Consider the following 14722-nt stretch of genomic DNA (forward strand, 5'->3'; position numbering starts at 1 on the left):
AATAAATATTGGGGGAAGGGGGTCTAAGCAGGGTGTCCTGTATCCCAGGCTAGTCTTAAACTCTCATGTAGCTGACGATGATTTCTGAACTCCTGACCTACCACCCCACCTAACTAACAAGAACACTGTTAAGGGCTGCTGTAACTGATAATTGGAAGTACTAATCGAGTAAATCTGGACTCCTAGGACTTCTTGCACTGTGCCTGGATGCTCAAGGTGCCAGCCACACCCCACTTCTGTAGGAAAGCTCTCAAGTCTCCCTATTCCTAGATTCCTCAATAAGTCACCTCCCTTTTATGTCCCCAGTATTTATACCGTGGTCCTTGCTGCATCTCCACCTGTAAATGAACACTGCCTGGCATCCACCCTGGAAAACGCTGGGTGGGCAGAGTTGGTACTCACCGGCTTGAGGTCACAGTGGATGATTTTCTCTACATAAAGCATTTGTAAGCATTTCAAAACGGAAAGGGTGAAGCGCCGAACTATGGACAGACTGAAGCCTTGAAAGCTGTTGTTCTTCATCAACTCATACAGGTTGATTCTGGGACAAAGAGGGAGAGAAACAGTGATGTAGATGGCTGTCGAAACGTCATACTCAGCTTGGACACACGGCTAACCCAAGTCGCTTGGTTTCCCTCTAATACCAAACAAATTGCAAGCCAGGGGGCAAAGTCACACAGACAGCCATAGTTTCTCCAGCTCTTGGATATGACCCAGGGAACCCTCAACAAAGTAGCCACTCCTGCAGGCTTTGCCAAGTCCTTCAGAGTCATGACAAATGACTCTGTCATGGAAATGAGGGTGGACCAATGGGAGCCCAGGCGAACCAGGGAGCCCCACACTCTACCAAAGGTAAGTATGGCTACTGGGTCCTTTCACTGTGCCCAAGAAAGAATGAAAGCTGCCCCTCCCCGTACCATCCTCATGGTTCACTGTAGGCTCAGAAACCTGCGATATTCTGCAAAGCCATACTGGATGGTATGAAATCTGCTGACTTACAAGTCTCGAAAATGGATGCTAAGCATTTTTTAAAAGAAGCACACGGGGTGTGTGGGGGGCAGGGGAACCCTGGTGAGATGGCTCTGGTTAAGAACACTGACTGCTCTTCTGAAAGTCCTGAGTTCAAATCCCAGCAACCACATGGTGGTTCACAACCATCCATAATGAGATCTGACGCCCTCTTCTGGTGTGTCTGAAGACAGCTACAGTGTACTTACATATAACAATAAATAGATCTTTTTTTAAAAAAAAAAAAAAAAAGGAAAGACACGTTTGTGAGCTGATGGCTTTTGTTTTCTGTGCAGCCTTCAAGATGGGGACAGAAAGGAAAGAACTTGTGTTAATACCTGGCCACTTCCTTCCCCTCCTTCATTTCTGAGGGTATCTGCCTGTGGTGACACTTAGGAGACCATTCATTCTTGGTGGCACAGTACAGCTAGGGAAGTCGAGTCTACACACTACGCTCCTTGGCCCTCAGCAACTTCCCCAACTCAGTGGGGCCTCTCATAGCTCGTTGGGTACAGTGACATCCTTCCCAGGTACTGTGACAATGGGGTAGGAGAGGCCGTCCACCCTATCTATTTTTCTGCAGAAAAGATAATTCATGTGTACACACTGGAGAGTAAACTATATTTTTCACATTGAGAGGGTGAACAGCATGCCCACTTGCCTGATGAATGGAGTAGGTTTTCTAACAGTGTCAAGAAAACATCAAGCTACTAATTCAGTGACCCAGGAACACATGACCATAGAGGCTCCATTCGTCACAGTCATTTGCTGCCAATCTACATAAATCAGAGCCTGTTTCCTTACATTAAAAAAAAAAAAAACTGTTCTTGCCTTTACTCAGAATCAAAGTCCTTTGTGCATTCTAGATAGCCAATTGCCTGTGGCTCTGTGTTCTCATCTCTGCTCCGCAAGACTAGAAAACCAGGACATGGGGACAAAAGAGCAAAGCAATGTCCTTTTCAGTGTGTTGCCATTTCGATCTTGAGAGCAAGGGCTATGCTATGCCACCTACGCCAATACTCAGCATCTGGAAAGCCGGACAGATGCTTCTGAGCGAGCAGGCTTTACTGAGGCATGGGGTAAGAGGTCGTTTTCAGCCTTATCCTCCTTCCTATCTGAGTGCCTACTATGTCCGTTTCAGTCATTAAGTACAATGTCCAGAAAATCCTTGTATCTTGACCTCAGAGTTTCTCTTCTGTCACTTATGCAACCATTTATAATATAACAAAGAAAAAGCATCTGACCCCAGGAGTTCAAAGGTGATACAGAGGTGATTCCGGAAGTAGAAGAAGTCCTTCATGTGGACTACATTGTGGGTATTGTCTTTGTCCTTCCTTCTGAGAGCTTCCAGGATCTTCAGCTCCACCAGAGCCTGATGGTGAAATCTGAGGTGATTGGGGAGTGACCAAGGTGGGGAATGAGGACAGAAAAAGCACGTCATGTCACAATGTTGCAGACAGTCCTGAATCCCACCCAGGGCCCCGAGGATATCTAGGATATTGGAGTGCATCCTAAATTCCATTACAGCTTCTTCTTACCCCTTCATGATATCAGACAGGCAGAGAGAGAGAGAGAGAGAGAGAGAGAGAGAGAGAGAGAGAGAGAGAGAGAGAGAGAGAGAACAAGAAAAGCCAAAGGGATTTGAGAAGAGCAGTGGCAGACAGTTGGCTTTTGGAGAGACCTAGAGCCACACAGTCCCAATTCCTAGGTCTCATGTTGCCTATCAAAGTCACACCTCTTTTTGTTCCTGATGATTTTCAGGGCCACCAACTCGTTGTTTTTGTGATCCAAGCACTTGGCCACCTGTCCAAAGGACCCTTTCCCGATCATCTCCAGAACCTCATATCGGTAGGCAATGTGGTCATGCAGGACCTGCAGAAGTCAGGCCAGCAGTGAGGGAGAGAATGATGAGCTCTTGGATTCACCTTACCCCAGGGCCCCTAGATCTGGCTACCTAGATCCTGGCCAGATCTTGGAAGGAGAGTGGTTCTGAACTTCTGCTCTCAACTTATAGCCTCATAAATAGTTATGCTGTTTGCATCTCAGACCACACATATGGTGTCAGGAAGTATCCCACAAGGCTGAATCCATGTTTCATAGTGTAAAGAACACGGGGTGTTCTTTGGGGGAAACTTGTGTTTCTGTGTAATTAGGACCTACAGCAGAAAAAGGATTAGCTCCGCTCTGACCCGTGCCATGCCTCAAGTATATATGAGGAAGCTTGCTGTCTGCTTTGCCATTTCTCCACCAGACATCTCCATTTATATAGATTTAATTCTTTCCTGCAAAAGTAGCACAGAACTTGGTCCTTTCTTGACTAAGAAGAAAAACTATCTTCACAAAGACAGAATCAGCCTCCAAGTCTCTATAGGAAAGCAGAGAGCAGGCATTCAGTCAGAGCCAGATGAAGCTTTCGGTCAAAGACTTGAGCTCAAGGGCTTCAGACAAAGCCACGTGTTCACTCTGAGACAAAGTGCTCTAATCTATAAAGGCACTGGATGCAGAATAGATATTGTCTAAGGTCCTCCAGCTGTGCAAATCTCTGATTTCTAGTGTCGAACTTATGAGTCTGGAAGGACAAAGGATGAGCATTCCCATGGATTTCATAATATACTCTGAATGCACATGTGGTGGTGGCTCTGTTCATACAGAAGGAATGAACACCATGAATTGAACCACATGTAATTTCACCAACGCAGAAAGGGGCTCATTTCCTGGTAAAGGTCTGTGATGGAATGGAACAGAATCTACAGACATGCTCATATAAACGTGTGTATGTGTTTTCCTGACTTTTTGTTTTGTTTTGTTGAGACAGATTTCTCTGTAAAGCCCTGGCTGTCCTGGAACTCACTCTGTAGACCAGGCTGGCCTCGAACTCAGAAATCCGCCTGCCTCTGCTTCCCAAGTGCTGGGATTAAAGGTGTGTGCCACCACTGCCTGGCTCTGACTTTCTTTTTATCTGCTCCATGTCACTGGTTTGTTTGTCACATGTTTGTTTCCATATCCACTGTGACATTAACTATAGTTACCTGAATAACCACAGTACATTTGTAGGCAATCAATTGTTCTCCATATATTTGCAGAGTCTAACAGATGCCCAAGCTTGGGACAGGGGAGCACGAATTAGGTATATAAGCACCAAATGTTGGCAGAAAAAAATGTAAGATTGTAGCTGTGTGGTTTATTTGGGCATTTGATTTTGTGCGTGTGTGTGTGTGTGTGTGTGTAAATGAAATAAAGATGCAGGTTGGCCTAGAGAGAGAACCCATTAATAACCCCCTCCCCACTGCCACATCAAGAAAAGAATCTCTAAGGCTTGACTGAGGCCCAGTGCATTCTCTTAAGGTCATGGCTAATTCCCTCACGTGGCTCTGGAAAGATCAGGGAAGAAGTGGGTCGGATGATGTCTGAGAAAACTCGTATCAATGATTTGTAAGTAAGGACCCTGCACCTTTGTGCATATGCGGATTACTTTGGGGCTGTGGGTAGGGAATGAGGATCCATGCTTTTATCGGACTTGCAAAAGAATTCATAAAATTGTGGAGAACCTGGCCTCTCGTGGAGTCTGTACCAGAAACTACGTCACTGTTTCTCTAAGTGTGGCCCGGCTGATGGCTTGGGTATCACCTAGACTTTGTGAAATCCCTTATCTATCACATCTTGCCGGGTAAGAACTTGTACTTTAACAAAATCCCCAATCGATTTGTGTGCACAGTAGCTTGAGAAGCAGGGCTTACATGCCATTAAGAAAATTTACTGCTGCCAGGCAGTGGTGGCGCCTGCCTTTAATCCCAGCACTTGGGAGGCAGAGGTAGGTGGATTTCTGAGTTTTAGGCCAACCTGGTCTACAGAGTGAGTTCCAGGACAGCCTGGGCTACACAGAGAAATCCTGTCTTGAAAAACCGAAAGAAAGAAAGAAAGAAAGAAAGAAAGAAAGAAAGAAAGAGAGAAAGAGAGAGAGAGAGAGAGAGAGAGAGAGAGAGAGAGAGAGAGAAGGAAGGAAGGAAGGAAGGAAGGAAGGAAGGAAGGAAGGAAGGAAGGAAAGAAGGAAGAAAAAAAGAAAGAAAGAAAGAAACAAAGAAAGAAAAAAAGAAAGAAAGAAAATTTACTGTTTCTAAGAAGTCATCAATGATTATCTTCTAAAACCAAGTTACAATGATATCCACAGCATGGCGGATGACACATCACCTTTACACATTATCAAAAGTAGGGACCACTGCCCTGATTCTATGTTCAGGTTGGGAGAAGGCTTCACCCCTTGAACCTCAGTGGAACAATAGAGAGACAGAAGAGGAGCTGTTAGCTTCATTCAAAATTTGGAAAACAAAATGAAGTATTATGCACCTGAGACCACAACAACAAAACGTGGTTGTTTGTTTTGTTTTGCTTTGTTTCTGATGTGAATGACTTAGACTAAAAAATAGGAAGAGAGTCCACAGATGGGGTGTGTAGGAGAGAGAATAGAAGAGACAACACGAGGGTGACACCTTACTCCTTTCTTAGTGGGTCCAGGGTTATTTTGAGGAGCCTGTGGTAGTTCACACCACAGATAAATATAAGTTTGTTGTCTCAGCATTCCGATAAGGGAGAGTATGCACAATAAACCACATATTTTCCAATAGTTTGTTCTGTTTTTTTTTTTTAAAAAAAAAAAAAATACAGCATTTCTTTTAGGACCCATTAGAATCCTTTGGGAAACCTATCCCACAGTTCATCAGTACAAAGTACTGTAAAATATCCCCGCTCTGTTTTTCTCCTGATACAATCTCCTCACCCCACCCCACCCCACCCCCACCCGCGTCCCAGCCAGGTTCCCATAACTCCATCCCCGAGGTGTTCAGTCACCCAGCACCTTCATGTAGGAACCGTGCTCGTCATCAAAGCTCGTCTTGCTGAACTTCTCCGGAATCACGTTGAGCTTCTTGGCTTCAAGCCCCAGGAACCACAGCTCCGAGTAACCCAGGATTTCACTTTGCTCATAAGGGGACAGCTGGTTCTTAAAAAACTTGAGGGCCTCTGTATGGGAAAAGCAGCGTCAGCTTAGTTGAGTCCCAAGGGTATTTGCCCCCCCACCCCCCCCCGCAACCCCCCCACTCCCCCATTCCCCACCCTCCCACCTCCCCTCCCCCCCCACCCCACCCCCGCAAAGATTCTTTCCAGTTCACTGGAATGTCTACCCTGGCTTTCTAAGGACCACCCACCGGATTGCTCACCCATAGAAATGTTAACGAGGCTAAATGCCAAGGAGTGTTTAGCAACCAAAGACTAAGAGCTGCCCCAGCGTGGGCAACACTGAAGCAACAGACTGGTTAGGGTGTTATTTGTCCACGCTCCACACACAGAGGATTTGAAAATGATATTTACTGGAGCCAGAATAGTAGCACAAACATGACTTTAAGATAGCATCTGTCCTGGAAGGTTTTCCCACTCAACTCTGTGCTGAGCCAATCTGCCAGTTACCTCAAGGCACAGGGTAGAATCGATCTGTGCTGGATGGTCAGATCACAGCAGGTGTGTGTGTATGTGTGTGTGTGTGTGTGTGTGTGTGTGTTAGGAAAGGGATATTGTGGATGATACTCAACCTCAATAATCTGTAAACAAATGTTGTGTGGTTATGTCTGTTATACACAGACAGATACATATGTCTGTGTATCACATGTGTGCTCGGGGCCCGGAGAGGTCACAAGAGGACATTAGACCCCCTGCAAATGGAGTAAAACATAGTTGTGAGCTACCATGTCAGTGGGTGCTGGGAATCAAACCTAGGTCCTCTGGGAGATCAGCCAGGTGTTTAATCTCAGAGCAGTCCATCCAGCACCAGTGACATCAACTTTAATATATGGGGGTTTCTCAGAGAGGGTTGGGGAGGGGCACCCAACTGTTTTGCAAACTGCTGAAGACTTACAGAAGGAAGTATTGGGAGGGGAAAATGAGGCACAAGACAAGCTCTGTCTTTCCTACATGCGACACAAGGCGGTCAGTCACCTAGAAGCTGAATTAGGCTTGAGCTGTTCTCTTGCTTTGAGTCTTAAGAGAGAAGGAAGCCACAAGTCTCTGCACCTCGGGGAGGAGTCTGGCTTCCGGTCTTTCAGGCTCCACCCGGCTCAACTACAGAAGCTCTAGCTGGCAGGCCTCATGGGGCAGCCTCCCCTCCTCGGAACACTTCACACACATGGCGGTCTCCTGCTAGAGCTACGGGATCCCCTTCCTGTCCGACAGCGTTCTTATGTGCCTCCATGTTGAACCCAGGAGGCCTCCTTCCCCAGTCATCTGGAGTCCTCTACCTGGCCCTGACTGAGGAAGAAGAAGCTTCAAAACACCTGACCGTGACAGTTCAGTGATTTCACCTTTAATTCTAACTCTTCCCCCACAACCCCCGCTCCAGTCCATATAACAGTGAGACAGTGCCCTCTGTCTACCCAGACACAGCTGACCTTTACCCGGTGCAGTTCCAGGGACCACAGAGAGATGGCGCTCACTCCCTCTTAGCCTATTGCTTAGCCAGACCAGTGAGTGGTCACAGGATTAACTTTGCTCATTTTGGTTCTTTGTCTTAGATGACTTCAGCACAAGGAAGCTCAGCTCTCAACAGTTTGGTCATCTATAACCTGCCACCCCACCACCACCACCACCACCACCACCAATACCACCACTTTATCTTGCTACTGCTCTCAGATCTTACCTGCTGCTGTAAGGGGGACTTTATGCCTCTTTTGGAGTTCTGGATGTAGCTTGGGGTCTTGGGGTTTGGTGTTAAAGTTGAAAGGTATTTCTGAAGTCTTGAGTTCAGAGGATAGCCCTTGATTATGAATTTGATTTTCCTGTCCAGGAAAATAAGTTATAGTAAAGGATTGTTTCTCTTGGGGGCGTAGGTCATCGAGTTGATCCAGTAGACCCACCTCTAGCCAGGATCTTTTCCTACTACTCCTGGGAGAAAATAGTTATAAGTTAAGAGATAGTAAGATGCTCCCCCCCCTTCTCTTAGAGAGTGTATCTGACTCTCATCTAATGTTCTAGATGGCCCACTATATTACGTGCAGTTGCCCACCCAGTGGCATGTCACCGCACAGAGGGATGTGACAGTTTCCTCCTGCTCTTGAGGAGGCCATGAGGTGGTTCCCTTTCATTGTCAGCTTGACTGGATATTACAGGAACCATAAAAACATGTCTCTTGATTTGTCTGAGAGACTCCCGGAAATGAAGAATGAAAAGCTCCCTTGAATATGGGAAGCACCATTAATGGTGGACCCGGGGTTGCCCAGGGTTGAACAGAAAGAGAAATTGAGCTAAGCAGCAGTGCTCATCTCTCCCCTTCTTGCCCAAAGACATGTTGTGAGCGGCTGCCTCATGCTCCCCCCCCCCCTCCGCCATGGCTTTCCCTACCACGAAGAACTTCATTGTAAGTCCAACCCAAGTCCTCCTCCTTCAAGTTGCCTCCTTTCACACACTTGGTCACAACGATGAGAAAACTAACTTACGCAGGCCAACTCCAAATAAGCTAAGTAACTTTCCAGATCCCGGAAGCTGCATCTGAGGTAAGACTAGCATTGTTCAGGTTGGTTCTAGCTGCGTATCTCTGTCTTTCCACCGGAGAGGTAGTGAACAAGCTGGAGAAGGGGCTCGGAGTGCCGACTGCTCTTGTCCTCACAGAGGACCCAAGTGTCATTCCCAGCACCCACATCAGGTGACTCACAACTGCCGGGGACCCCAGCTACAGGGGCTCTGACATGCTTTTCCACATTCTACCTGTGGCTCACTTGCACATACCCACCCACCCCCACACACACATTACACCATTTTTTTTAGTAGAGAACATTGGAAGAAAGTCTTGTGAATGGCTCTACCATTTATACAGTGTGGAGTTCACTTTTTTCTTTCCTTGATGAATACCCATAATGCCACCGAGAACCCATTTTATAGGTAAAAGAAAGCCAAGGCACATCCGTTCAAGTGTTCACCCTTTGAAAGGCACGAGAAGAGAGCTAGAGCCCACCCTCCTGAGAGATGGCACTGCACTGAGCTCAGGCCTTGAATCCGCTTGCCCACCGCCTTACTCACCTGATACACCACGGGCCCCTTAGATAGGACTTTGCTGCCAATCTGGGGGAAGTTAACTATGTTCCTCTTCCCCTTTGTGTCCACAAAAGGGAATTCTGTGTTGCTGGTACTTGGAATCTACAGAAGGGGAAAGTGAGCAGGTTACAGATATCCCAGGAAAGTAAGTATATTCAAGGTCATCTCCTCTATCCTTACCTCCATAACAATGTGGCACCTAACCTAGGTTCATGAGGAAAAGCATTTTCTAGAGAGCCGAGTCATCAGTCTGTCAGGTAGGCTGTGGGTTTGAATCCTACCTCTACTACTAATGAACTATAAACCTCCTGTCAGTCCCATTGACTTTCAAAGCTTCATTTATTTCATTGCTACCATGGTGACAAAATAGGGTGAGGGCTACCTCATAAAAGTTTTATGAGGAAATATATGTAAAGTGTTCCAAACGTGCTAGCCAGTATTAGCACCATTGCAATACTGGAGACCCCCAAACCCCATCTCCTGCCAGGATGCTTTTTTCCCCTAGTTAAGAAATAGTATGCTTGCCGGGCAGTGGTGGCACATGCCTTTAATCCCAGCACTTGGGAGGCAGAGACAGGCGGATTTCTGAGTTCAAGGCCAGCCTGGTCTACAGAGTGAGTTCCAGGACAGCCAGGGCTACACAGAGAAGCCCTGTCTAGAAAAACCAAAATAAATAAATAAATAAATAAATAAATAAATAAATAAATAAATAAACTAAAAAAATAAAAAAATAGTATGTTTCAGTGTGTCTCCCAAAGTAAGCATTTGTCTGACTTTGATACAATGCTCTGAAAATGTGGAGAAGTTACTTTACATTCCCGCACATATATATGCAACACAAACCCCAGTCTTCTCTATGGATGGATACATTATAATTTGATCCCTATTATCTTGCATTGATTGGTTTATGCATTGATTTGTAGAGAGTTCATCTGTCAACACACAGCCATAATTATAGTGCGGTCATTGTTAAACAAAACGGCCTGCTAAACTATCCCAACCATCCAATAACCTTTACCCTTTCTTAGAGAAAGGGTACTGCCCATCACCCCCCCCCCCCTCTACCTTTTGTGGACATCGGTTCACTTTCAGCTTCTTGGTCTTGGAGGATGGCTTCTGGAGTTGAACCAAAGGCTTACTCTCAACCTGGGAAAGGTGCAGGAGAATTGAAAGAGAGCTTGGCTGCTTTCATCCCATACCACCTGAACATTTTTTTCCATTATGATAAAGTACCCTAGAAACCAATTCTCCTAACTTTAAAGTTACAAAAAGTCAAGAGAAGCTAAGAAAAGTACTCAATGAATGCATGAATTAATTGCTACCCAAACAAACGCTCTTTCCAGAAGTGTCAATCACTGACTGACTTATCCTATGATTGCCACACTTAAAAAAGAAAAAATAAAAGAAACTTATGTAAAGCTAAGTGGGGCGATATTTGCTTGTAGTTTCACCATGCGGCTGACTGAGATAGGAATGTTGTGAGTTCCAGGACAGTCTAACTATAAAGCAAGATCTTATCTCAAAAACAAAGCAGTCGGGATAGCCTTTTCATCAGCAAAATATTATCTAGAATCCCTGAACATGGAAAGGAATGAAATCCAAGCTCTTCTTGTTCATTAGACAATAAAACACGTACAGCCTTGCCCAGAACTTTACTACCAATGTGCTGAAAGACACCTTAGTGGAACCTTCTAGAATCTAGGTGACCTGCCTTAATGCCAATGATCTGGGGCTGGGGGAAAAATATCAAATCCTGGCTTAATATGCGTCCAGGATGGAGCATGCCCAGCATGAGGGAGTCATTGTGTGCTACTGTGTAGATAAAGTGACCCTGTGCATCCATCCCATGATCCATTATTAGCAGAACAGTGAATCTGAATTCTGTGGTTGTTATTATTAGAGATAAGATTAAAATTTAAATAAAAAATAGAGACAGAACCAACTCCCTAAATTTGGTAACTGAATACAGTACTTGAATAGGCCCTCCTCAGACCTGTACTGATGAGGACTGTTTCAATCATCAACTGTGATCTCCTAGACTTCAGAAGAGGACTGAAGTAAAGGAGATACGTGGAGAATGGTATGGTCTTAAACAGTATTGGTTTATTTGCTAATGTGAGAGACATTCAGGATTTGCCTATCTGTTGAGTAGGCCCTGGTGTCTGGAGAAATATCACAAATTAATTTTAAATCTCAAAGGATTCTATAAAGTATGTTGGGGGGGGGTTAAAACGCATAAATGGCCATCAATATCAACAAGCTGGCCTCGATAACCTGACAGAGAGACTAACAGATTAACAATAATTATATTAACAATAGGCACCTCAGACTATCAAAGGGCGTGGCAATGATTGCTGTCACAAAGGGAGATGTCAGTATAAGAGCTACAAGCTGGGGAGCAGAGAGGTGGAAGCCACAGTGGCTGAGATGGGAAAGGTGTGTGATGGGATGAAGCAGCCATTTCTGGCACATGCCAGAGGTCTCTACTGCCCACACTGGGTCATCTGTAGCCTGGAGCTGATTGTGGGAAGCATTGAAAGCTAAGCTAAGAAACTTGGTCTGTATCCCACGGGCAGTGATGACCCACTGCCAGTTTATATCCTACGTGCAGAGTTTCAGGGAGATCTCTTTAGTAGTGGAATGGAATAAAACGTTGCCCACGAACACGAAGATTTGGAAGTCACCTCCCTCTCCCGCCCCTCCCTCTTTCGTACTTTTGTACTAGGGTTACAGGCAAACACAAGCATGTCTGGGGACAGTTCTTAATTCGACAATTCCACTAATCACAGAACTTAGTTATCAGTTGTTCCTTGTGGAATACGGAAGGAAACAGTATCAGTAAAATCCTCACAGTGCAGTTGTGAGGCCTAAAGAGATGTGTGTAGCGTAATGAGCCTGGTGCCTTGCACACATCGACACTGCCAGCGGGAGCTCCGTTCCCTTGGCTGGGAAGAGCCCAGAGTGGTCTTGCTCATTTTCTGTGAAGTGGAAAAGGCTATGAACGCAGCAGACTAGATGGATGAAGAACAAGAGGAGGAAGAGGAGGAGGAAGAGAAGGAGAGGAAGAGAAGGAGGAGGAAGAGAAGAAGAGGAGGAGGGAGGAGAAACAGCCACCACAGACTTAAAGGATCATAATGTTTAACCCAAGAAAAGAATAAAGCAAAACTTCAGAGATATAAGGTCAGATTCTGCCAAACACGTGCAAAGTGATCAGAAAGATGGCAAGTTTCTTCCCATTGGGAAGGAAACTTACAGATCTGTGCTCCATCAGCACCACCATCATGTTATAGTTGACTAGGACTGGATACAGAAGAACTCAGGTTTAACTTAACATATGTACAGATGGCTACACAGAAATACCTCTGTACAGGTATAGATACATAGATTCTCTCTCTGTCTCTCTGTCTCTGTCTCTGTCTCTGTCTCTCTCTCTCTCTCTCTCTCTCTCACACACACACACACACACACACACACCTCCCCCCCCCCCACACACACATACACACACACACACTTCCTCTATTCCTGAGAGAACTTAAGAGGAATAACAGCCCAGTAGAAAGAAGCATGCTTAGAACCCATTTACTGGCATCTCATGCCATTGTCCAATAAGAGGAACCAGGGGTCCTCAGACAAACGGCAGATTCTAGGATGGACCAGGGCAAGAAATAATTTGTAGACAGAGAAAGTAAAGAGTATTCGATAACAGTGCAAGGAAAACAGTAATCAATCATGCAGCCGCCCAGGATAGAGGAAAAGGCAGCTCAGAGCCAGGCTTAGAGCCATCCCAGGTGAAGCTAGGCCTTCAAATGGTTGCTTCTGTGTCTCTGCACACCACACACACACACACACACACACACACACACACACACGGAGACTATTGTGTTGTGCCATATGATAGACTTGCAGGCCATTTTTCCCTAGCAACTTCCTCAAAAGGCATAATGTCTCCTCACACCTCATTCTGCCATTGCATCCCCAAGAGACAAAAGGCAGCAGCTATGTTTTCCACACATCCAGGATGGATGGAAAACAAAATTCTCCTCGCAGGCAGTGCACTTTCTAGGTCCCTCGTTGCTTTGTTCTCAATTAACGAATCTCTACTGAAGGGAGTTTGAGGTGCTGAGGAACTAGAAAGAAGTGGTCCAGATTAGGAAAGCAACTCCTGGAAATCCCAAACCAGGAAGTGTCCATTCCTGAGACCTCTTTGCCAGAATGAAGGAGGGGTATAGAAGAAGATGGAATCCCCAGGACCACACAGAAGGGTGACATCCTGAGTACAACTCCAGTGTGCCCCACCAACAACATTCTGTCAGGTTTATCATACTAGGTCCCAAGTGAATAAAGCCTCCCTCTAAGACCTGAAGGACATCGGCTCTCTTCCCCATTTATAGCGAGCTAGTCCTAACAGGATCCCAAGATGTGTCTCCTAGTCTTTATTACCTTGGACTGAGCTTTGGACGTCCTCATCCGTGAAGTCCAGAGAAGAAAGCACGTAGGCCCTGGGCAGGCATCAGGTTCCCTGGTCCCCTGGCCCTGGGCTGCCTAGCCTGTTCACACCATCAAACAGCCCTGCCTTAGTCATTCCCCTCAGGCTATTTCTCTGTTTTCTCAAATGGCTCCTCCTCCTCTTCTGCCTCCCCCTCCTTCCTCCTCCTCTTTCTTCCTCTCCCCTCTCTCTCTCTCTCTCTCTCTCTCTCTCTCTCTCTCTCTCTCTCTCTCTCAAAAAAGGATAAAAATATCCCCAGAGCTTGGGCGAATCTGGCAGCTCAAGTTGTCTGCTGTCAGCTAACAGATTCCTCCTTGCAGGTTCCACAATCCTCTCCCAGAGGCCAAAACAATCAAAAGTTCAAAACAAATGCTTAATGTGAGGAGGGTGTGCGATGATGAGTGAGAAGAAAAATCACTAGGGAATTGATGCAGAACACAATTTAAATGGCTGACTAGGTCCCTCCAGGCCAGACGAAGAGCTGGGAAAGGGAAAGGCACCTTGACCAGGCAGCCTTGCTGAAGGACTAGCTGCAGACCTCAGCTAAGCAAGGATTTTGTCTGTCTGCCCCTTCCAGCCAGGAGTCCATGCAGAAAGGCCCTCTGCTGTACGTGAGAAACCCGGAATGCCTAGGCAAGAAGGAACTGTCTTCTGGGTTCTCCCTCTGACAAGGATAGACTCTGGAGACCCATTAGTGCAGGAACATGGCCATCCCCAGGGGACAGCAGCTCCTCATGTCATGGATGCAGTGTCCTCCTAAGGGACCTGCACACTCTCCCTGGGCCACACATGAGAGAGCAGGAAGCTAGGCCTGCAAGCCCAGACACCTGGAGTCATTTCCTACTTCTCTTAGTGACTGGAATTGGGGAAGGCATGTCTCCTTATGGATCATTGTGGTACAAGGGCCAATCTTAAGGAATGTGTTACAGAATAGCCTTGTTTTACAAATGTATAAAGAGAAGCCAAGATTATCCAAATAAGTTGTCCAAGGTAATTCCCCCTACCCCCATCCTGCCAAAACACACACACACACACACACACACACACACACACACACACTTTGGCAAACTTGAGTCTGGAACTTAAGCCCTCAAATACCTTCTCTCTCTCTCTCCTCTCTCTCTCTCTCTCTCTCTCTCTCTCTCTCTCTCTTTC

The 14722-nt window shown here is 46.0% G+C and overlaps 1 protein-coding gene across 1 annotated transcript in view; it reads right to left on the reverse strand.

Moving 5' to 3' along the window:
- The window catches only part of Dyrk4 (dual specificity tyrosine phosphorylation regulated kinase 4), a 41577-nt gene that overhangs the window by 12199 nt on the left and 14656 nt on the right, over positions 1 to 14722 (reverse strand). Inside the window, exons 3-9 of the mRNA XM_052172703.1 lie at positions 10147 to 10227; positions 9067 to 9183; positions 7691 to 7829; positions 5861 to 6024; positions 2744 to 2880; positions 2253 to 2393; positions 403 to 541 (exon numbers count right to left, since the gene is read on the reverse strand). Coding sequence (XP_052028663.1) covers positions 403 to 541; positions 2253 to 2393; positions 2744 to 2880; positions 5861 to 6024; positions 7691 to 7829; positions 9067 to 9183; positions 10147 to 10227 — 918 coding nt within the window. The remainder of the gene's footprint in view (positions 1 to 402; positions 542 to 2252; positions 2394 to 2743; positions 2881 to 5860; positions 6025 to 7690; positions 7830 to 9066; positions 9184 to 10146; positions 10228 to 14722) is intronic.

The sequence above is a fragment of the Apodemus sylvaticus genome, chromosome 2 (genome assembly GCF_947179515.1).
Source record: "Apodemus sylvaticus chromosome 2, mApoSyl1.1, whole genome shotgun sequence".
Taxonomy (NCBI): Eukaryota; Metazoa; Chordata; class Mammalia; order Rodentia; family Muridae; genus Apodemus; species Apodemus sylvaticus.